Raw genomic sequence first — 25,749 nt, forward strand, 5'->3', positions numbered from 1 at the left:
TGAATCGTGTTTACTGACCTGTATCTACATCCCCCCAAGGGAGCCTTGACTGCTCGACCACAGCTACCACTGAGAGTCAAGTGCAGAAGGGGTACTTGGCCCAGTAGAGCGGGATCCATAGTAGGTCCGGTCCCGGGACGTTAGGAGTAAAAGGCATCAACCACGGTTTAGCCCAGTAAACCCTGGTTGCTCTTGGCCCTCTGAAAGGTGTTCAGACATAAAGTATGTTTCAATTATAGGTATACCCCACCTAATGATGTTGTCAGTAAGTATTTTGTTTTATCGAACATACATTTTTTAAAGTGCTCAGTGAATCTCAGTTCCTGCAGAAGGCTATTATATTTGCATGAATTTTAAAGGCTGGAGATAGCTACTTCTGCTTATAACATTAAAAAGTCAGCATAGATAGGAAAGACTGTGGTTCCAAACGAAAAGCATTTTTCTGTTTATAAACAAAGTTTAGAAATGGGGCAAGAAGGCTTGTTTCTTTAAAAAATGATGGTGAAGAACCCAGCTCTTTCACCACTAAAAAGGCTAAAAGGTTGGTGCCTCTTAAATGTAAATTGATCCTCATCTGGGCCCAGATTTACTTATTTTTATTCAACACAACACTAGTTCTGCAATGCACAAATAGTAAAAATAAATTGTGCAGGGCCAAATTTAGCAACCGCCACGTGTTGATGTTGTCACTGGGTGTGTTCATGCTAAAAAGCCATTTTACTGTGATGCTAGAGGTTGTGGTATAGGGTAGTTGGTGCTTAATTTGCGCCGGTGGTTGCAGGTGGGGCCCAGCTGCGCTCATTTATGGGGACGACCACTTATTTTTCCTCATTCGATATCAACCACTAAAGAGAGAGAAAAACACACAAAGGAGAAAGAAGGAGGAAGAGAAAGATGGAAAACTGGTACAAAGGGAGAAAGCAAGGACCATCAAGAGTGAGAAAAAGGGGCAACGATGTCTGGCGGTGGATTAAAAAGGCCAGAGGTGAATTCATGACTATGGCCATGGTATTCAGTAGGCCTGGGCTAAAATTCCGTTCCGGTCGCGGAAATTGCGATATTTTGACATTTTCGCGTTCCACGGAAAGCGCGAAAATGTAAACATTTCCGCATTCCGCAGCTTAGCGATAATTTGTTTCTTGCTCGCGCTGTAAAATAATACATCCTCGCGTGCGCGCGATCGCCTTACCTGAATCCCCGCGTTCGCCGACAAGTTTTACCGATCCGGTCGCGTTCTCCATGAGATGTTGGATTGTTGGTAGCCATTTGCGCTGTTTCGCGACAGTTCGCGCTCACAGTGACGTCATTTGTCGCGCGATCACGTCTTTCTTCTCGCGATCATGCACCGCGAGACAACTGAAAACAAGATAGCCGCGCCCGCGAGCAACCACATGGGTAAGTTGGCGAGCTGCGACCATGCAGAAAATACCGCAAACGGGCGGGAAAAAAACTTCCGCATCTTCGCGATATTTCTGCGGAGATTTTTAACATTTTCGCGATAATTTGCAAAAGTGAATTTCGCAAATTCCGCCCACCCCTAGTATTCAGCGCACCAACTTTTAATACTACCACAAGAGCAGAGCTTTGCACACCAGCACTCATTCTTTACAAATTAAGCACCGTCTGGGGCCTAGTTTGTGATGTGTACCTGAGGTGAACCTTCCAGTACAAATCTTAGCACTAGGACAGCTACCCAAATATAAGTTACGTAAGACATGACGTTAAATCTGGACCTAGAAACAGAATGCTTTGAAAACATATTTTCAAACTTCAAACCATGGGATTAAAGCTTCATCTAAACATTTGTCGCCTATTGAAATATTTGGAACTGTGCCTTTGCTTGGACTGGGTAGGTCACAGCATATACTGATTAGCAATGCTTGAGTAAATCATGGAATAACAATCTTGACGACGATTTACAGGTATGAGGATTAATTCTAATAACAGCCCGTTGGAGTAATTTGTCGTTGCAAAATCTATCTGACAAACTATGCACCAAATAAGAAATCATTGATTCTGCGGTAGACGTATAGAAAGCATTGATAGGTCTCAGTCGTATCAGATCTCTTCTTCACACAGCTCTTACTTTAGATGTGCCTGGCTCTCCTGGTGTAACCCCTTCCAGTGAATAGGGAGGAGCTGATAGGAACCAAAGTGTTGGTGACTGTGACCTTAAGGATGGGTTTCTCCCTTACGCATTTTGTATATTATTGTCCTAAATTTAGAGTCAGTTGTAAATGTTTATCGCTATTTGCTGTCACCCATGGTTTACCAAATTGAATAGAAATTAATTCTATCTTTAGGTCGGACGTTAGCCAAGACCTTTTGGTTTTCACAAACTTGTATGTATATTATACATATTTCAACAGATTATCAGCCAGCTCTCTTCATTGGTCTGTTGTTGAACTATTCATATTTTGTATATAACCACAAAAGTATGGGGCAATGGGTCAGTCTACTTCAGCCACTGGCTAACTTCACTTTGAGTGATGCATTTAGCCCTTTTACAAGGAGCAGATCCACACACAAGTAGTTCCCTACAGTGCCAGTGTTTTTCATGCACTTTATTATTACTTTAGTGTTGCTGTGTGTTTAGAGCCTGGTGTGATAGCAGGATACTTTCAACCAGCTCTTTCTTTTGGTGTCAGCACAAGGCCCATCCCAGCGTTATCAGTTCCTGTGTCCTGCTGATAATGTTGTAAATTTGTTTTGTTAGGACTGTTGTTTATTCGACAGCTGCTATTTCACAGTGTACCAGAATATGTCCATCTGAAATTGTGCTTTTTAGGGTGCCTGCAATGAAGTTTCTTTATAAATGTTCTCCTGTATGACATGCTGGTATGTATTTGAATTGAGGACTACAGTAGTACTTGTAAACCAATTAAGTCTATATCCTGCCTGTATTGCTTTCAGTGCTCTTATATGTCATGATTATATAGACAGAAAGTATTATTATAATACTATTTCAAGTTGTGATGTTTTTCCAATATCTATCTATCTATCTATCTATCTATCTATCTATCTATCTATCTATCTATCTATCTATCTATCTATCTATCTATCTATCTATCTATCTATCTATCTATCTATCTATCTATCTATCTATCTATCTATCTATCTATCTATCTATCTATCTATCTATCTAGCTTTATGCAACGCTATCGGTCAATCTATGCAATACTAACTGTCTATAGTAAGTAAGTAAAACCGTTATTTGAGTTTCTTCCAACTCATAAAAGCAAATATAAAATACATAGGACAATATTTACATAAAATCACAAAAAAAGATCAAAAAATATAAAATAAAAATAAACCATCTTATCAATTAAAAGACACAGCTCTCCTTTTAAAACCAGCAATCTATAATACATTGTCAGTGCCCATTAAGAACCCCTGATAAAAAAAGCGGGCTAAATAATAACATATAGTGGGAGTTTTTAACATCTGGAGAAAATAAAAGCTGGCCGAACTTGATTAAAACTCTGGTTCAACAGAAGAGACCGGGCTAGATTTTGGCGCAACTGGTTGAATCTGGGACATAACATAACAATATGGAAAGTATCAGGGAGGTCACATCGTCACAGGAGCAAGGAGGGATGCCCGAGGCTGTACAGCAAGCCCACCTAGCTAACAAGAGTTGACAAAACATGTTAAGCCTGAAGTAAGTCAGGAGCCTCCTGTGATCATTAGACATTTCCAATGATAAATTGGGTGCACTGTCTTAATCATGCTGAATTGCCACATGGTGCACTTATAAAGGGCTAGGGCCTTCCACTCTGAAACAGCCCTTTAAAAAAAAAGCCTGTGTTACCCAGGGAATATCCCTCCTGACTGTCCCTCCTGAGTTGGAGAATAGCTCTGGTCGACCCAAAGACTTAAAAGCAAGCTTAAGATAGGCTAACCAACAAATACTCATCGCTCCATCCAACGCCATCAGTCTTGTATTGTGAGCCTGTTAAGTGAGGGATCTTCTTTCAACCAGACTGATAGCCAGATAATCAGGGGACGAAGGGCAATCCAGTCTGTTATATAACCAATGCACAATTCCTCGTGCAACATTTCTGAAGGAGTGCTTGCAAGAACTTTGAGGAAACCCCTAAAAAAGAGTTTTCAACCACCTGAAGCTGAGGGCATGATACATAGCCCCAAATCTCACAACCATAGCAGGCCAGTGTCACATATTTGGCCTTATAGATCTTTAACATCACCTCTACATTAGTTAGGCTCAAGCGTCTAGCTAAAAGAGAAACACCCACAGTAGCCGATTTGAATTTCAGCGAGTTTTTCTTCATCAGCATTTGCCAACCAGAGCCTGGAGTCTAGGAGAATCCCCAGATAAGAGAAGTGCTCAACCCTGGAAATAGGATGACCCTTTGATGCAAAGCTTTTAGAACTGCTGTTCCTAGGACCCACCCTCATCACATGAGATTTGAGATGATTTGTGGTGAGGTCCACACCCTCCATATACCCTACCTACAGCTCTATCAATCGTTGCAATCTGTTGGCAGCCCTAGATACGAGGACAGCATCGTCCGCATATAAAAGACCTGGTAAACAACGAGCACCTCTTAAAGGAACATCTAGTTCTTGAGCCAACACAGCCGCCCCCAAATCATTATTGTAAAGAGTGAAGCAAACGGAGTGAAGTGCACTCCCCCTCGGGGCCAAACCTAACGTGGCGGAAAGGCATTCATGAAGGCCATGCAAGAAAGAAAGCAGTACCTGCTCGACCCCCATAGACCCAAGTACATAGCCATATTTGGGTAGCTGTCCTAGTGCTAAGATTTGTACTGGAAGGTTCACCTCAGGTACACATCACAAACTAGGCCCCAGACGGTGCTTAATTTGTAAAGAATGAGTGCTGGTGCGCAAAGCTCTGCTCTGGTGGTGGTATTAAAAGTTGGTGAGCTGAATATCATGGCCATAGTCATGAATTCACCTCTGGCCTTTTTAATCCTCCGCCAGACATTGTTGCCCCTTTTTCTCACTCTTGATGGTCCCGGCTTTCTCCCTTTGTACCAGTTTTCCATCTTTCTCTTCCTCTTTCTTTCTCCTTTGTGTGTTTTTCTCTCTCTTTAGTGAGTAAAAATAAGTGGTGGTCCCCAAAAATAAGCGCCGCTGGGCCCCAACTGCAACCACCGGCTAAAATTAAGCACCGTCTACCCTATACCACAACCCCTAGCATCACAATAAAATGGCTTTTTAGCATTTATTTTGACCATTTGTGCATTGCTATTAGCTCTGTTAAGCTATTAGCCATTAGCTCTGTTAACATGATCAAAGGCTGAACTAAGGTCCATGAAGGCAGGGTGAATCGACCCACCCCTTGCTCTAGTATACTTAGCAGTCAACAACATGAGGTTAAAGGTCTGAACTGCTGTCTCCCTGCCTGGCCGAAACCCATACTGGATCTCTGTGAAGATATTCCCCTCATTAGCTCACAATTCCAAATGATCCAACAAAACCCTTCCCAGGACTTTGACCTCACTGTCCACCAAAGATATAGGATGATAACAGGCAGGATCAGTCCTGCACCCCTTCCTAAAAATCAGTACTATGATGGAACTTTTCCAGCTAGTAGGCAACTTCCCTCTAGCGGCTGTATTAAAGTGCTGCATAAGCAAAGGGTCCCATAAATCCGCCTCCGATTTGAACAGATTCCCCGTAATGCCATGTGGGCCTGGATAGCTTTCTTAACCACCATCCAATGAAAGCTCAGACCTGTCACCTCCCTCCCCAACTGTCTATAAAACCCTGTCTAAATATCTTTTTTTATCCTCTCTATTTATCTATCTTTTCAATCCTTTCTATCTACCTGTAGTAACAATTTACAAAACATTACATAAAAGCATTAGTAAAGGCAAGAGGCTGGCAGCCTTCACCAGACTGACTGGCTTTTTTTAGACCGCTTGATTTTACTAAACTGATGTTTAATTATAGGGGCTTGCAGCCTGGACGTCTTCCATTATTCAAGTGAATCATTCATGTTTTTTTTCACTCACTCCAGCATGCATCATAGGGCAATTGGTCAGCGCACTTCAGCCATTGGCTGACTTCACAGCAAGCTACAGCATGCCGACCTCTCACAAGGAACTCATTAACATGCAAAGTAGTTTCTTCAATGCCAGGGACCACAATGGGAATGTGTGTTTTTTTAGATAAAAAAATATTTTTGGCAATAGCTTTTTTTTTTTTAGATTGATGACAGCTTGCCCAACAGTAACATTTTGCAAAAAGAACTTAACAAGAATTGCCAAAGCCAAAAGGCTGGCAGCCAGCACCAGACCTATTCGCTTTGCAATTGCTCAGTTTTCTTTTGAGCTCCAGAGAAAGTCAGTTGGCAACTGCACTGTATTTTAAGAAATTGCAAAAGTTTGGAATTAAAGTGTTCTCATTTTATTTTACTGTTTTATAATTGTTTACAACTACTGCCAAGTATAATTAGCTTGCTATATTATTTCAACTCTGCAAGAGGCCTGCTTATCATTTTGTTTTCTTTTCTTCCTAATTATGATGCACTGTTATTTGTACCTTTGCATGGATTGTGGTCTGCCTATCTATAATTGAGGTAATGCTTTCATTAATTCATACCGAAGTTGTATCTTAATATGCATTTAATTAATTTGCCTTTATTTAGAAATCACATAGAGCACAGCATAAACCTTTTCCACTGTAACTGATTGCCTTGAAAAAGCTACAAATGCAGTAAATTAGACTAAGGTTGTTTTTTTACAGTGCACTCATGTGCACTCCAGATTTAACTAGATTCTTGACAAATAGCACAGACCCTCCCTAGTCATGCAGCTTTGGACCATGTTAACTTTCCAGATTTGTCCTCCCCTCTTTTTATTTTCATGGCTAAACTATGGTTGTCCATGTTTGTACACATTTAAATTTGGACCGTCATGATTTGTCATGGTCTGCACATCTGGCCAGCTTTTATTGCCCTTTGTGAGTCAGAGGCCAGCTTAAATTCAATTTATTGGGGTGCGGAGTTTGACGCCATAGTGAATTGAGGCTCTTCCTCGAGGGTCCGATAAGGACATCAGGACCTCACTGGATTAATGCACTTTCTGGCTTCATTATTTTAAACAATCCGATGAAATTGACGACCGGAAGACGGGTAGCGCACATCGGGCTAACCTCCAACGTGTGCAGTTGTCACATGGCGGTAAAGGCTGTAGATTTCTTTGATCCTTTTGTCCTTCTGGCATTACATGGAGCGTGCCTCCATTTTGGATACTGCCAAATCTGTGCAAAGGAAAGTGAACACCTATTCAATTCTTGACCCCTGGCTGCCTCGAACAGCAGCTAAATATCCCCAGCTGCCAGGTTTGACAGAAGGCTTTTTTCTCTATTTGTGACCCCCACATTCCTGCGACACAAGACTGAATCAGTATTTAGGGGGTCATTACGATGGCGGACGGAAAATGCCTCCAACCGCTGCGCTCCCGGAAAAAAACCACGTGCATGTCCCGCGGGAAATCCAGCAGTCTCATTACGATGCGATGCATGTAAAATCCGACCGCGGCGGACGGTGTTTCACAAAAAAGTCTGCCACGGTCGGGAATACTAGAATTCCGACCACGGCGGATGGAAAAGCAGGGAAATGCATTAAAAAGGCTGATTCACCCGTGGTATGACCGCACAGGAAATTTGGATGAGACAGGGGAGCAGGTGTAACGATCATTGCGTTATGACAACTGCGGTCACGTCAAGAGATAAATGGTGGTCGAATGCAACTTCTGAACCAGGCCTCTAAATGTGCCGGTCCACTCCGCTGCCCTCAATCACATCTGACATGTCCCAATGACACACCCTCAAGTCATTGAAAACCAATGAAATCCCTGGTCATCATGGAAAATACACGTGACGGTCATTCCTCGTTTTGACACACCCACATAGCAGAGTATAAAGCCAACCCAATTTCCTGACCATCATACTTTGCACGACTACAGCATTGTAACCTCTTGGCCTTTCCAGCTCTTTCAGAGGAGGAAATGCTCACGTTATGCAACAAAATCAAATCTGGCTCCCCTGCTGACCCCCTCAAACCGGATCAATTTCTTAAATCCCCGCCTTTGCTCCTCTCTCCATTCTGTACATAGATTAATATGTCCATGACCATGTGGTTGTCCCTAGGGCCTGGAAATTGGCCACGGTGGTTCAGCTATTACAAATAACCCACATTAGATGATTCCAAACCAGAGAATTACCGCCCCATCTCCCTTCTTCCCTTTGCATCCAAGATTTCTGAAACCTATATTAATTCTATTCTTACACGGTTCATTGAAAGTAATAACCTGCTTGACCCCTCTCAAAAAGGGTTTCTCCCCTGCCACAGCGAGGAGATGGCACTCCTGACAGTGACTGAACATCTCCCACCAAAACAGCATGGCGCCCCCTCCCCACTCCAGAAGCCATGTGGAAGCCATCTCCCTACTCAGTGCCTCCTAACAGGTAGGTAGTCAGCTCACTAGGGAGGGGGTTGTTGGAACCAGACAACAACACCACAACTCCCACAAGGCAATCTGGCCTCCCACCCAAACAGCATGGCACACCCTCCCCACCACAGGAGCCATGTGGCAGCCATTATATCCCTCTGCTTCACCTTACAGGGAGTTAGCCTTCTCACCGGGGGGGGGGCAGGCAGGCAGCACTACAACTCCCACCAGCCCCCCTTGCCTCACCCCTGAACAGGATGGAACACTTGCCCACCCCAGAAGCCATGTGGCAGCCATTTCCCTACACAGTGCCTCCTAACAGGTAGGTCATCAGCTCACAAGGGACGGGGTTGTTGGGACCTGACAACACCATAACTCCCACAAGGCCCTCTGGCCTCCCTCCCAAACAGCATGGAGCACCCTCCCCACCGTCGAAGTCATGTGGTAGCCATTACATTCCTCTGCTTCACCTTACAGGGAGTTAGCCTTCTAACCAGGTAGGGGGGTGCAGGCAAGCAGCACTATAACTTACACCAGGTCCCCTTGGCTCACCAATAAACAGGATGGAATGCTCCCCCACCCCAGAAGCCACATGGCAGACATCTCCCTACTCAGTGCCTTCTAACAGGTAGGTAGTCAGATCACTAGGGAGGGGGTTGTTAGGACCAGACAACAACACCACAACTCCCACATGGCCCTCTGGCCTCCCTCCCAAACAGCATGAAACACCCTCCCCACCCCAGAAGCCACGTGGCAGCCATCACCGTACACAGTGCCTTCTAACAGGTAGGTAGTCAGATCACTAGGGAGGGGGTTGTTAGGACCTGACAACAACACCACAACTTCCACCAGGCCCTCCGGCCTACCTCCCAAACAGCATGGAGCACCCTCCCCACCCCAGATGCCATGTGGCAGCCATTACATTCTTCTCCTTCATCTTACAGGGTGTTAGCCTTCTTACCAGGGAGGTGGGGGTTGGGGACACGCAGGCAACACTACAAGTCCCACTAGGCCCCCGTACCTCACCCCTGAACAGGATGGAACATTCCCCCACACCAGAAGCTATGAGGCAGCCATTACATTTCTCTGCTTCACCTTACAAGGAGGTATCCTTCTCGCCAGTGGGGGGAATAGGCAGGCAGCGCTACAACTCCCACCAGGCCCCCTTGCCTTACCCCGGAACAGGATAGATCACTCTCCCACCCCAGAAGCCACTTGGCAGTCATCTCCCTACATGGTGCCTCCTAACAGGTAGGTAGTCAGCGCACAAGGGAGGGGTTGTTAGGACCTGACAACAACACCACAACTCCCAAAAGGCCCTCTGGCCTCCCTCCCAAACAGCATGAAGCACCCTACCCACCCCAGAAGCCATGTGGCAGCCATTACATTCCTCTGCTTCACCTTACAGGGAGTTAGCCTTCTCACCAGGGAGAGGGGGGTCAGACAGGCAGCACTATAACTCACACAAAACCCCCTTGGCTCACCAATAAACAGGATGGAACACTCCCCCACCCTAGAAGCCACGTAGCAGCCATCTCCCTACACAGTGCCTCCTAACAGGCAGGTAGTCAGCTCACTGGGGAGGGGGTTGTTGGGACCTGACAACAACACCACAACTCCGACATGGCCTCCCTCTCACACAGCATGGATCTCCCCCCCCACCCCAAAAGCCATGTGGCAGCCATCTCCCTAGCCAGTGCCTCCTAACAGGTAGGTAGTGAGCGCACAAGGGAGGGGTTGTTAGGACCTGACAACAACACCACAACTCCCAAAAGGCCCTCTGGCCTCCCTCCTAAACAGCATGGAGCACCCTCCCCACCCCAGAAGCCATATGGCAGCCTTTACATTCCTCTGCTTCACCTTACAAGAAGTTATCCTTCTCACCAGGGAGTTGGGAGTGGGGACATGCAGGCAAAACTACAACTCCCACCAGACCCACTTGCATCACCCCTGAAGAGGGTGGAATACTCCCCCACCCCAGAAGCTATGAGACAGCCATTACATTGCTCTGCTTCACCTTACAAGGAGGTAGCCTTCTCACCATTGGGGGGAATAGGCAGGCAGCACTACAACTCATTCCTTGCCCCCTTGCCTCACCCCTGAACAGGATGGAACACTCCCCCACCTCAGAAGCCATGTGGCATTCATTACATTCCTCTGCTTTACCTTACAGGGAGTTATCCTTCTCACCACGGAGGGGGACAGGGAGGCAGCACTACAACTCCCACCAGGCCCCCTTGCCTCCTAACAGATAGGTAGTCAGCTCACTAGAGAGGGGGTTGTTAGGACCTGACAACAACACCACAACTCCCACAAGGCCCTCTTGCCTCCCACCCAAACAGCATGGAGCACCCTCTCTACCACAGAAGCCATGTGGCAGCCATCTCACTACACACTGCCTCCTAACAGGTAGGTAGTCAGCTCACTAGGGAGGGGGTTGTTGGGACCTGACAACAACACCACAACTCCCACAAGGCCCTCTGGTCTTCCACCCAAACAGCATGGACCACCCTCACCACCACCGAAGCCATGTCGCAGCCATCTCACTACACAGTGCCTCCTAACAGGTAGGTAGTCAGCTCACTAGGTAAGGGGTTGTTGGGACCTGACAACACCACAACTGCCACTAGGCCCTCTGGCCTCCCTCCCAGACAGCATGGAGAACCCTCCCCACCCCAGAACCCATGTGGCAGCCATTACATTACTCTGCTTCACCTTACAGGGAGTTAACCTTCTCATCAGGGGGATGGACAGGCAGGCAGCACTACAACTCCCACCAGCCCTCCTTGCCTCACCCCTGAACGGGATGGAACACTCCCCCACCCCAGACGCTATAAGACAGCCATTACAGTTCTCTGCTTCACCTTACAGGGAGGTAGCCGTCTCACCAAGGAGGGTGGGGGTGGGGACAGGCAGGCAGTACTACAACTCCCACCAGCCCCCTTGCCTCACCCATGAAAAGGATGGAATACTCCACCACCCCAGAAGCCATGTGGAAGCCATCTCCCTACTCAGTGCCTCCTAACAGGTAGGTAGTCAGCTCACTAGGGAGGGGGTTGTTGGGACATGACAACAACACCACAACTCCCACCAGGCCCTCTGGCCTCCCTCCCAAAGAGCATAAGCCACCATCCTAACACCAGAAGCCATGTGGCAGCCGTTACATTCCTCTGCTTCACCATACAGGGAGTTAGCCTTCTCACCAGGGAGGGGGAGGGACAGGGAGGCAGCACTACAACTCCCACCAGGCCCCCTTGCCTCACCCCTGAACAGGATGGAAAACACCCCCACCCCAGAAGCCATGTGACAGCCATCTCCCTACACAATGCCTCCTAAGAGATAGGTAGTGAGCTCACTAGAGAGGGGGTTGTTGGGATCTGACAACAACACCACAACTCCCACCAGGCCCTCGGATGCTTGTTTCAGGTTCAGGGAAGACTTGGCTTGGCAGTTCGGGCTGGACTGTTCCCATGAGGCACAGGGTCAAGACTGATTTGCATATAGCTGGGTCTAAACTGAGATGGCTAAGTGAGATAAAGAATGATGATGGATTGAACTCAGATCCGTGACTGGGGGTGAGTGTCTGAAAAGTTTCAGCACTCCGTCCATCATCTCCTTGTGCATTGTATGTGATGAGACTGCCTATGCCTGCTTAGGGTGTGTGCGGAACTGTGATTATGTGGCAGTGGTAGCTATCTTTAAAAGCCATCTACCATGGCTCTCTGACTCATCCAACACCTTGTTGGACTACTGTGTCCTCTCCATACACACCCTGTTTGCTCTGGCCTCCTCTGTTGCACCTTGTATGTGGACTGATCCTTATTTGACTGCAATGATGTATATTGTCCCATTAAAGAGACTCTTGCCTCATCCGTCAGTCCTCTTGCTATACATTTGGTAATGATCCTACTGAGATGTCACTATAGACAGTGTGCCTGCACATGACACCTTGCAGCTTATATGTTGTGCTATCTGGAGGCTCTTTTATATATTTTTGGGGGTGGAGTTGTTATAGGGATCTTGCTAGCCTGCAACAATAGACTGGACTTCAGAAACAATGAGGTCAAGTTTTTCCACTGCTTTACTACTGCTGTACCATGACCGCCACGCTCGGGCTAGATGCCATCATTTCTATGGAAATGGGTGCCCCCGATGCTAAGATGACAATGTGCCTACGTGCAAAACATGGGTACTTTGAGTATGGTATATGTTCCTGTGTCCACCAGGGTGTCCGATGTGGACAGGACACATATCTCAGTGGGAAAGTTGTGTGTTGTTGTTGTACAGGGGTTGAATGCGGGGAGATGTTTTGCATTTGCCTCTGGTGTTGACCGCAATGCCATTTTATCTGCTGGTAGTGGATCAGGTACAGCAGCGGAAGGGCTTGTAGAGCAGGATCCATGACAGAAGAAACGTGTAGAGGTGTGTATGACTCGAGTTTTGCTCTCCGCAGTTGTGCTTCCACCATTTCAGATGAGCTTGTTTTTCCACCGCGTACTGATGGGCTGTTTGACGCATCGTGATCTGTTTGGTGGTCGGGACGTCATTGCACATGGCAGACTTTCTCTATTGGCTCCCTCCGGCACTGTTGCGGAACATAATTTCTGGCAGATCTGGAATCACCGTGAAAGACAAAAAATGGGCTATCTTTGCCCATTGTAATTTTGCGGTCACGATCGCCACTTCCGGAGTAACTAAATGGATGTTTTCTGCCAGCACAGCGGAGGTGCCGCCCCTTAACTTCCTTCTAACACAGGCTGATTTGGGACACATTGATGCTGAACTGAGGGTTGAGCTGTTTACGTGCCCTTTTTCTTAAAAAACAAGAATTATAAGAAGACATAAAGTTTGTCCTACCTCATCAGGGCTGTTTGGGAACTATCAATACGTTTCCCACACTATCGTAGATCCCCTTCTCAGACTGGGAAGAGTCTATTATCAGGAAAACAGAGAGACAGGAGGACAAAGGATTACTTTTATTATAAAGGGTTTCTTTTCTCTACATCTTTTTAACCCTCCTTTTTATATCTCTAAGTAGAAGTTCAAGCACCCCAGGCATCCCTCATACTCTGAAGCCTTATTAACCAATCCTACTAACAAGGAATCCCCATCTACTATGGCAAATACACCGGACATCCCCCTGACCAAAATAGACACTCTACTCAAGGAACTGTTGAAAATTAAACACTTGATCACCTCTGTAAATAATACAATATCTACCACTACTCTAGAAGTGCAATCTTTAAGGAGTGAAATCAATCGATTCCCATCATGTATGCAACTTATGAACGAACGTGTTATAGATGTCGAGTCAAGACTTGACAAGGTACCAGAACACAGCCAAGACATCTGGAATCTTCAACAAAAAAAATTTGATTTGGAAGATCGGAGCAGGAGAGACAATATCAGAATTATTAGATTACCGTATACCGTAACAATCAGAGAGGGATATTTTTCAATACCTCACCAATTTGATTTCTGCAGTGACGGGGAACAATTTCTTACCCCAGCTCAAATTCCAACTCGCTCACAGAGTATACTCTCAGATTTCTACTCGTATTCAACAGCCATGTCACATCTTGGCTTGCTGGTTGCGCCATCAACAGGGAGACAAATCACCACAGAAGCATGAAAACACAGCCCATACATACACAATAAAAATCAGATCATTATCTCCATAGACTTCTCCGTTCCAACCAACCTTAAGAGGAAGCAGTTCTTGCCTCTACAACCTAGATTAAAAAAGAGCGAAATCAAATATGGACTGTTGGAACTAGCTACAATGCTTGTAACTTATCAAGGAAAAACAAAGAATATCCAAACTCACATGATCTGGAAGCTTTTTTCAATGACTTGCATGGCACTGGAATACAAAGATACCTACCAATCCAACACAAACGAAACAAGGAATGAGGATACTTCTGACCAGGATGAATGTGGTAGATGGGAAACTGTAACACAGAACTGGTCTCATGGCGGCAAACATAAAGCTTGGAAATTGTCAACATCGAGAGACAAATCTCGGTCACTGTTGAAATCTTAATTAAGGAACACTTGTTGAACCTGGCTATCCAACAGGGACTTCTAATGTACCATTTATATTATTATTTCTTGTTTCTCTTTCCTATCCTTTCTCTGCCTTACCCCGCACTGTTCTAGATAGCTTCATGATAATGTATGCAGGCATACACAGTATTAATGGAATGTTATTTTCCATTATATGCCTGCTTTGGTATGACTTATGAAGATAATATGTTCCTTTATTATTCAATTGTCACAACTCTGCATCTAATAATAATTGTTATTCAATATACACATGGGATATTGTTCTTTACCCTTTTTAAGACTGGTGGCCTTGCCTACCCATACTCCCACGTCGTCTCATATGCTCCAGCCCAGTTGAAAGTTTACATGTCGTCTCATATGCTCCACCCCAGTTGAAAGTTTATAGTTATTAGTGGAGTATACAATGCTGTCTAAACACCTTGTGTTCGGCACACAAATAATATATAGCACTTACATTCACCCCCCCCCATAATTAAAAGAATAATTATCTTACTTACTAATTCTTAAGAGTGCCACTTTACATCCAAAGACAACCATCTCATACCGATATTGAAACCCATATGACCATTAAGAATATGTCATGTAATCTTAAACACTATACCTGTTAGACATCTTCTTCTTCCATTTAAAAGCTATATAAATTCAGGTCCTACCTTCAGAATTAAATACATTTGTTTATACCATGCAGTAATCACATACAATACTGCTTAAAATTGTATCTTTGAATGTTAATGGATTAACAAATTTTAGTAAAAGGAAAATAATAATTATCTATGTCGGTCATAACAAACCCGATATTGCATTGTTGCAAGAAACCCACCTTAACCCACAGAAAAGGGAGAAATTAAAATGAGACTGGGTGGTTTAGGTCATACACATGAGTATCATACCTACTTAGAAACCTAAGGAACCAACACCACAAAGAAAAAATGGGGTAGCCATTCTTTTTAATAAACACCTGCCCTACAAAATGTTGAAACATGGGGAGATATTGACGGGAGATACATTTTTGTTAAATTTCGTATATGTTATACTTTTTTAATTGTAGGTTCCATATATTCACCTACGGACTTAAAAACTGTCTTTCTATGAAAAATTAGTAGACTATTGGCTTCTTTTGACTCATCCAAAGTCATAATCGGAGGAGACTGAAATGTTACCATTGACCTATTTATTGACAGATCTGGCAGACGTGATACGCATCATAATAAAGAAAGACACACCCTCATGTATTTCAGAAAAGATCATGCATTACAAGAACTCTTGAGACTGCTACATCCTAAAGAGAGAGACTATACCTTAATTTCATTGTCACACTCAGTACACATGAGAATTGACTACTTTTTAGTCACCCCTTCTGTTTTACAACAAGAAACTAACACAGATATTGTCCCCTGTAGTACATCTGATCATGACCTTATACACATGCAAATAGATCTAGGTCTTTCACTACCCTTGAAACCTCATTGGAAGTTTAATCTGACTTCTTACAAGACACCACAGGCTAAACACTAGCTGAGTTTATATGTTGAGTAGTTTCTAAAGGACAATGAACATTTGGTTACTAGTGCTCCACGTTATGGTGAGCCGACAAAGCAGTGTTACAAGGCTTGATTATGAACGATGCAGCACTTGCAATAAACAGGTGAATTTTTCTAGCGTATACTTAGAGAAGGAAATCATGAACTTTACTTTCACTTAGTTGTAAACTGAATCATCAGACATGTTGACGAAATTATTTACTTGTGAATTTGCCCTTAATACCCTTTATACATCCCATGCTGACAAATGTTTATTTCATATTTGTCAATGCCATTATAAAAGAGGGAAAAAGAGGGGAGATTATTAGCCCACCAACTCCATCAAAATGGAATCTTCGAGACTGATCCCCTCCCAATTTCAGAAATACTATAAAAGACTTTGCATGTCAATAAACTGTCTGGATCAGACAGTAGAAGATACCTTCCGCTCTAAACTCAATAGCTCTAAACTTACATCAGAGAGACGAATCGGAGGGTAAAGTCACCGCTGAAGAGATAGCTAAGGCGATTGCGTGTATGGCCACATGTAAAGCACCAGGGGAACATGGATTTCCCTTTCAGTTTGACAAGTTTACCAAAAATTATACTATTCAAATTCTGAAATCAGTCTTTTATGAAGCATTAAATATGGGACATTTACCACTGACCTTTTAAGGGTACATATTACAGTTATTCCAAAACCAGGTAAAGACCATTTAGAATGCTCTAGTTACAGGCCAATCTCTTTAATTACTTCAGATGTTAGAATTCTAGTCAAAGTTATAGCCATTCGCCTCAACTCAGTAATAACTTCTCTAAAACACCCGGCCCAAGTTGGGTTTGTACCTGGACACTCTTCTACAAACCACCTCTGCACTCCTTTGCACATGGTGTGGCAGCTGAGACAAGATGCAGAAGAAAAAGTCCTACTTTCCCTTGATGCGGAAAAAACCTTCGATCGAGTAGAGTGAGGTTATTTGTTTCACACTATGGAGAGGATGGGATTTGGTAAAGATTTTGTCACATTAACTAAAGGAATGTATCACACACTTATGGTGGTCATTACATGTGGGGGATTCACATCCCCATAATATAAAATCAATTGTAGTCCTAGACAAGGTTGCCCTTTATCACTACAGCTGTTTCTTTTGGCTCTTGAAACACTTGCTTTAGTCATACGGAATAACACCAATATTAAAGGTATTCAAACCACCGCAGGTGAAATTAAAGCTTTCTAATATGCAGATTATATTCTTCTGACCCTCCCACACCCATCATTATACACAAATTAATTCATATTTCAATTGACCACATCCTGTCAATTCTCCGGCTATAGGATCTATTGCATTAAATGCGAGGTACAACCATTGACCCCCTACTACCACTTCTGCTTCACTTAGGAATCTCCCTTTTAAATAATGTGATTCGAAATTGAAATACTTAGGGATATTCATTAATCATGGACTAAAAGACATGATCATGGATGACTTGAACCCAGTAGTTGACCAAACCAAACAAGACTTCCAGCGATGATTAGTATGAAACCTATCACTTTAGGGAAGGGTACAGATCATAACAATGAACACAATTCCCAAATGTAATTATATTTTCGGGATGGTACCACTACCTATTCCACATTCATCCTTAAAAACAATGACTTTCATCATTTCCCAATTTGTTTTTGGGGAGAGATAGAACCCAATTGAACAGGTTCCAAATTACATTAATCTTCAGCAAATGAGGTCTACACTTACCTCAACTCTAGAAAATGATTGAATTGCACAACAACTTGCACATTCTATATATATGCTACCCACGCATAGTAACAGTCGCCCCTGGGTCAAATTTGAACAGACACTACTTAAAACTGATACGGAACTTGCGATCTACTATACCAAACATCCACAATTTAGAAATGTTACCACACCTATCATTTACTCATCAAAATTAGCTTGGCAGAAAGCACATACACTTACGACATCACATGACATCACATAATTGCCTTTCCAACACTCCACTCTGGAACAATGCACACATCGTGCACAGGGGAAGCGAGTTTAACTGGCCCCTTTGGGCCAAGCACAAAATAAATCAAGTTAAGGATATACTCATGCAACTACTTTCTTTAAAGTCATGCTTACAAATACAACAATAATTCAGACTTCCTCTTTCACAGCTCTAGATAGCCAACTTACAGGTGTCCTTTTATTAATAAGGACAAAAACCCTAGAAATAACTTCCATATCTCCAATTACACAACATATATACACATGGAAGTATTACAAGGGAATCGTCTCTGGTTTATACATCATCTTAACTGAAAATTCTTTGTCTACTGACACCTCATCTTCGTTACAACAATGGTAGTCTTCACAACAAAAAACACAATTGTCAGATGATGGCTGGGACACTTTAGTGGACAATTGCAATAGAGTGTTCAGTGATTCTTGTCTTAAATATAATAGATTTAAAATATTGCATTGCTGGTTCTAGTAACCTTGTAAGTTATTTCTAGCCAAACTTAGCCCCTACTCCCTCTGCTGGAGATGTCAGAAACCCGACTGTGGCATTGTTCATATACTGTGGGAATGTCATACAACTTGTACTGTTTGACTTCAGATTGAGAAATATTTGAATGACTGCTCTTCCATTCGTTTTTCTCATCAGCACGACTGTCACTCTTGCACAATATTTCAGAAGAACCCCCCCATGTCTGTACACACTTATAAATGGCTTTCCATAGCCCTTGGTCTTGCTAAAGTCAATATACTACATTTCTGGAAGACAAATATACTCCCGACAATTCAACCTTGGCTTGAAGATATGTGCGAGCTGGAAAAATTTGAGAAAAAGATTTACAACTGAAAGGATGATTTGAAAAAATTTGGTTGTGTTTGGGGCCCTTTTCTGGAAGTACAAATGTGATAACAATGCTACCTCTATACATCTATATTTAGGAATATAACTATCCTGGAGTATTATTTACTTAAGTGTTATTTGATATATTCATAAGATTTGTGAGTTAATTGGTCTCGTATATATGTGAAAGACATACTAGATTGTTCTTCCACTTCTATTTTTACTCGATTTATCTTCAAATGTATCACTTGTATTTTATATAAGATTATATTTATCTGCTAAACATATCCTGTTTTATATTTGAAATGGCAATAAAATATTTCTTTACTGCCCTTTACTTTTGAAAACTTTACATTGCCAAATGTAGAACTAAAAAAGTTTATTTGAAAAGTCAAAGTTCCAGCCCTCATAATGTGGAAGGCAGCACATTATAGTTCTCAGGCCCAAGGGTAGCCATCTGGGGGAACAAGGTACCAGCTAGGGTTTGACTGGGGTTCAGCTTTAATATAGTGCGGGTGTTGGATCACATTATTTTCACCTGCCACTTGTTGTAAACTCCTATGTGACTTTCCACATGACACAGTCATGTAAATTGTCTCCTCTAGTTCCATACACACCCTGGCCTCAAGGTTTCCTAGCTAATCTTCTTGTCTCATCCCACTGCCGCAGTCCTCCTGCACCATCGACTATTATGCATCATATGTGGGCCTTCTTCCAGCTCACATCCTCCCCAGCATCTCCTATTGGCGATCATGACAGAGTGCACTTTTTGCCAGCTATTTCTTACTCAATTATGCCCTGCAACTGGAGATTGTCATGGATATACATTACAGAAGGTCTTTACTATTACTTCCCTTAGTTGGCAATATTGGGAAATTTTGCTCTTCTTGACGAAGGCCAAAATTATCAATTTTAATACAAGGCAAACTAAAAATACACCCACCACTAATTTAGAGCCAGATTGTTAAAACTCAATTAATCAATTGGATTTATTTCTGTGTGTTCCATAAATTTCAATGGATAAAAGTGAATTAGAGCAAAACATACACACCGATTTGAAATACAAATAGCTATTTAAATAAATTATTGTCAAGCAGAAAACTTACTCTGAAAAAATAAATCTTTATTGCTTCCGGATTTAGTCCAGCAAACTACAAGTTCAAAAACAACAGATCAGACAAGCTGAACAAAGCATTAGATCTATCCTTGTGTATAATCAACCCAGTCTCCCAGTCTGAAATTCCTGTACCCAGATGCAGTTACTCTCCTTTAAAAATCCTACTTCCTAAAGGAATAAAAAAAATCCTATCAATCAATCAGGGGTTTGTAAAGTGCAGTTACTCACCCGTTATGGTCTCGAGGCACTAAGGGTGGGTGTGGGGGTGCTATCACAGTAGACAATTTCCTTTTGTATCAAAAGTTAATAATATGAACTGTGCCCAAATAGATAGGTTGTTCTACTCCTTGTTTCAAAACCTTTAATGTCAAGAAAATAAAGTGGTTCATTTACCTACAAGAGATTGTGGAAAAAAACACACTCACCCGCCTACTTGAAGTCTCGGAAAGCTCATTAAAAAGGAAAATCAAAGTCTGTGAATCACAAAGTCAGGTGACAAACACCCCAACTGCACCAACTGACCATTATTGATAAAGCGCTAATGTTCATAAACACATTTTTGGACCCGATTATGAGATGAGGTGCTATTTATCCCACCTGATAAATAATGATACCATGGGCTAGAACATTATTTATTGGGTGTGATAAATAGAACCTATTACAGGGTGTGGGTAATAACATAAAAATGTTGGTCTTTAAGGCACTAAAATCTGCATGATACTGTAAATACCACATGCATTTTCCATATTAAATTTCAAAAAGTTTAACTAGCCGAAATTTAATGAAGGTTGAGGTATTTAATGCATCTTATAATTTTCGGATGTGTTAAATACCTACCAACTAGTAATTCCGATTCATAGGGTAACAGGGATTTGCGCACAGGTAGGAATACACCGACCAACTCGTAATCAGGCCCATAGTATTTACACACAATTCTCCAATCGCCATGACTCAAGCAATGAGGGCATTGCAGGGGTAGAAACCCATGAGGTAGAGTACGTTCAAACTCAAAAACAATAAAAAATAATTTAAAAAAAACCCTTTTCTGTAAAGTAGCACTAGAGCAGTCACACATGATTCAAACATTGCTATTTAACTATCAGTTGTCTTCACTTGTGTTCTGGAATGTAGTATGTCTAACTTGCTGTCTAGGACATTTTTCAGAGCTCTCTGAATAAGAATTTAGTTACCCTGTTTCACAGTGATCACCTACCTGCAACACTTGGAGCACTGTTCACAATGATTGTCTCTGGTCACAAAACTTGTTAGTTTCACAATTATAGACACTCCCAAAAATTCTGATCTATTTGTAAAGTTGCCCACACTGAGACTCAATCATGTTAAACGATTAAACAGTACTGACTAATTGCTCCTTTAATTCTTAAGTTATAGTACATACACTCAGAACTGTCCCTTGAAAAACTTTGCACAGGATTACCAAAGTTTTTGCAAAGTCTGGCCTTCTTTCCAACAATGATATTTTTTTTCTTTTTTTTCTTTCCTATAGATGCTGCGATGATATTTGGTCGATAGACTACCAAAGTACCCTGCACGTGCAAGAATAAGGAAAGGTCTTTTTGATCAACACCATCACATACTTTGTCGCACCACTCCCCCTTGATGCTTGCAATTACATCTTACTCAGAGACCTGAACTTCTCCCTAGAAGACCATGCTGACCCCAACTCAAGAGCACCCATTAAGACCGTGGAAGCCTGGACTTCTTTAATGAGTAAAGGGACCTACCCACGTCACCAGACACCTTTTGGACCCTATCGTCACCAACTTCTGAATCATCTGATTTAACGAACCTCAACCAGTTCTCTGAACATACCATATTTTTGTCAAATTCAGCACCCCGGTCCAATGTCAAAGCACCAGTGCCAGACCACCCACAGAAACTGGAAAAGCATCACTGATGAGGACTGGAACACCGCCCTTAACACCCGCCAACCACAATATAGCAACAGCCTCCCCAAAGCCATCAAGAATTTCAACAATTTGATCACCTCCTGTGCTGACTCCCTGGCCTTCTTCAAACACAACAATACAACAAGATCCAGATCATAGGCCAGTTGGTACACAGAGGAACTCAGACTGATAAAACGCCACTGCAAACAACTGGGGTGCAAAGGGAAAATGAGCCAGGACAATGAAAACAGGAGTATGTTCAAATCTGCCCTGTGACGCTACCACCAAATGATTTGGACCACCAAAAGCACTGCTCTAGCGGACCGCATCAATGCCAGCACCTATGGAAAAAATAAATCTTCACCATTGTGAAAGATTTCACCTCACCATCGGCCACCTCCAACTCAATCACTCCTTCCCAGGACTTCTGTAACTTCATCATCATCAATGCTTATTTCTGAAAACAAGTTCCATAAAAATATACAATAAGCATAAAAACAAACAGTGTGAAACTAAATAAAAGAAATAGTCCTAATTATTAAATTAGAGAAAATAAAAAGGCCAAATGTAAGTTTAAAACAGTCATGTAAACGCCATAATTTGAAATTATTAATTGCCCTGGCTCAATCTCTTTCTCAATTCACTTTTAAAAAACCCACAATAAATAAACAAATGTTCAGATGTTAACAATTGTAAAAACATGAGAGCTGGTCTTGCCTGTGTAAAATATCTACCATTTAGCAGAAGAATGATATACTGCCGACGTAGGTCCACATAAAAATCACAAACACAATAAAATCAAGGGTATCTTGATTTGAAATAATTATCACAGAGACAAGGTTGAAGGTTCTCCACGAGGAAGCAGCCTCTGGGAGCTCCCAGTAACTGTAGTATTAGCCCCAGATGGAATCTGGTTAGAAGATAGCAATTGTAATGATTATTTACAAAAGTTAAATAGGGCTCAATAAACAGTGTCGTGTTAAGAGTCACAAACCTGCGAACAGATCCCTTACTCAGCTCATGGTCCTCTATACTGGACTTTGTAAGGGCAATATGGTTGGCTTTAGTCTGTGCTAAATCAGATTTTGTGATGGAACACTCAAAATGCGATTTTAAGGCCAAGAACAACTCAAAATGACCAAGAGCCGGAAAACCATAGAGTATGTATTTAAGTCATACAATTTTATTAGCATGATCCAAAGAGACGCAGTTCTTTAAGAGGGGCCTATTAAGTTTTAGATCTGGATTAATCCAGATAGAGAGTGATTTTGTCAGGAATAAATCCCTTCACTAATTCCTCATGTGGAATAAAAGTTGAGATACTGTGGGGTAGAGAAAGCAAACACTTGAAGAAGAGATCCTCAATTGACTGCAAAGGGGAACAACCACATAATCGTACAGACGACATCCATACAAAACTGCAGATTCATATTTAATGTTATAAATCTTGTGTATGGAGTGTACTGGTTTATTCCCAAGGTTGGCAGCAAAATCAAAAACAGCACCATGGTTCTCTTAAAGAGAAGTTGTTTACACGTGATCAATGGCGCCCAAGAGCCTTTGCCATCAAACATAACACCAAGATATATGAAGGAGGACACCATGGTGATTTCCACCCCCCGCAATTGTATGTTTTCGGATCTTCATGGATCTTGGGCCCACTACCATTACGTGTGACTTCTCAAAGTTTGTTTGTAGATCAAGGAAAGCCATAATGCCCATGAAAGAATCCAGAAGACGTGAAAGACCCAGTTAAGTCCTGGTAAGAAGGATTGCGTCATCAGCATATAGGAGTACTGTAATAGGGCATTCTTAGAAGAGTGAGGCCTTCACGTATGTGTGTGACCAAGCCATATGATCAATATACAATGTAAATAAGAAGCGAGCCAAAATGCGTCCATGTTTTACCCCCTGTTTTATAGAGAAATAATCAGTGCAGTCGCGATTACCATTACACCAAACACCGACGGTCATGTTATGGTGAAAATCAGGTAAAAAATATAAAAGCCATAAAGAAACCATCAGGGGCTACAGCTTATTCCTATTCAGATTATCATAGGCCGATGAAAGATCCATAAAGTTCAGGTGAAAGCAATGGGGCACTGCAGATTTTCTGCTACTGTACCTAAGTGCGGCCTTTGACACCGTGTCCCATGGTTGCCTTGAGGAGTGGCTATAGAGATACAGTGTCGGCCATAAAGCCCTTCAGTGGTTGGCATCTTTCCTCGAAAACCGCACTTTCCACGTCGTCCAGAAGCCTTTCTGCTCCATGGTGGTTCCTTTGCCTCAGGGAGTTGCACAGGGCTCTTCGCTTAGCCCTACCCTTTTTAAATTGTACATCCACCCCCTGTCAGACATCATTGTGTGACATGGCTTTGAAATCATATCCTACGCCGATGACACTCAGCTGAACCTCACCTTGTCCCATAATTCAGCTGGTCCTGCCACGGCTCTGAGGGCCTGCTTGTCTGAGGTATCCAAACGGATGGTCCTTAACTGCCTGAAGTTAAACGAAGGTAAGACACAGGTGCTGACACTCAGCAAGCAGCCTTCAATCTGGCCGTTAGTCTGGTGGCTAGAATCCCTGGGTCCCTTTCCTCAGCCTAACCCCAAGGTTAATAACTTAGGTATTTGGTTTGATGATAAACTCACTCTTGAGAGTCAAATCACACCCTTAGCGGGCAAGTGTTTTGGCATTATTTAATCTCTCAAATGTTTTATCCATCTTCTACCATTCCCGAATCAGAAAACTGTGATCCAGGCTTTTGTGGTCTCTCGGGTGGACTATTGTAGCGTCTAATACCTGGGAGCCTCTCAGGTCAAGAGACTCCAGCGAGTACAGAACTCAGCGGCTCACCTGATGTTTAAACTCCCAAGCGTGCATCTATGGGTATGGCACTTCAGAAACTGTGCTGGCTCCCAGGGGAAAAGCGCCTCTCTTTTAAGACCCTTTGCTACTGTTATAGCATCCATAGGAAGACTGGGCCCACGTGTCTCCACTCTATTCTTGTTCCTTATTCCCCTAGAAGGTGCCTCAGGTCCTCGAAGGCACTTCTTCTGCAAGTGCCCAGAATCAAGAAACTCACGCTGGCGGAAGATCCTTTAGTTTTCTTGCTTCTAAACTCTGGAATTCTCTTCCGCTGTAGTTGAGGTAATCCCCGTCAGACCCTCAGTTTCACAAAAACCTCAAGACTTGACTTTTTTAGGCTCCCATTTCCTTCTGCCTCTTCAGTTTGCTTCTAACTGCTCAGTGCTGGGACACACCATACAGGAGTAGCTATGCAATTTATAATTTATAAAACGTGTATTCATTCAGCAGTAAGTAGGGCTGAGTCCCCTGATTGTGAACAAAGTCCAATGGATCCCATGGTCATCTGAATGCTCGTTGAGGGAGATCTGTCAATAGTAGCACCCTGCTTCTGCTCTGACATGAGCGTGCCCAGGCCAAGTTCCTTTTTGACAAAACTTATCTCATCGGTGAGTGCCCCCACCACCGATGTCGTGAATGACATGATAGAAGAGGAGTTTCTAGAGATACCCCTATCTACAGATTTTTTGGCGACAGGGGTTGCTTTGCGCACAACCATGACAGTACTCTACAGGCTTTTCTTGTCAATAAGATATATAATTGCACAGGTATATGGGTCAGGCCTCGGCAACCAACCAACCCAAGTCGAAAAGATTGTGATCCCAGAAGTAGCCAAAGACCCAGACAAGTTATGTAATTGATCTAACAAAGTCTGAGAGTCAACGAAAACAGGAGAACTACTTCTACGGCCTGGAAACCCCCTGCAAAGGTCATACCATTACCTGGAAGGTAGCTGAAGCTGAAT

General features: G+C 43.0%; 1 protein-coding gene across 1 annotated transcript in view; it reads left to right on the forward strand.

Moving 5' to 3' along the window:
* LOC146788983 (proliferation marker protein Ki-67-like) overlaps positions 1-22,430 on the forward strand; it is a 51,898-nt gene extending 29,468 nt beyond the window's left edge. Inside the window, exon 4 of the mRNA XM_085631004.1 lies at positions 21,514-22,430. Within this exon, the coding sequence (XP_085487130.1) occupies positions 21,514-21,571 (58 nt within the window). The 3' untranslated portion in view covers positions 21,572-22,430. The remainder of the gene's footprint in view (positions 1-21,513) is intronic.
* The last annotated feature ends 3,319 nt before the right edge of the window (positions 22,431-25,749 follow it).

This window comes from Triturus cristatus, chromosome 10 (assembly GCF_964204655.1).
Source record: "Triturus cristatus chromosome 10, aTriCri1.1, whole genome shotgun sequence".
NCBI classification, from domain to species: Eukaryota; Metazoa; Chordata; class Amphibia; order Caudata; family Salamandridae; genus Triturus; species Triturus cristatus.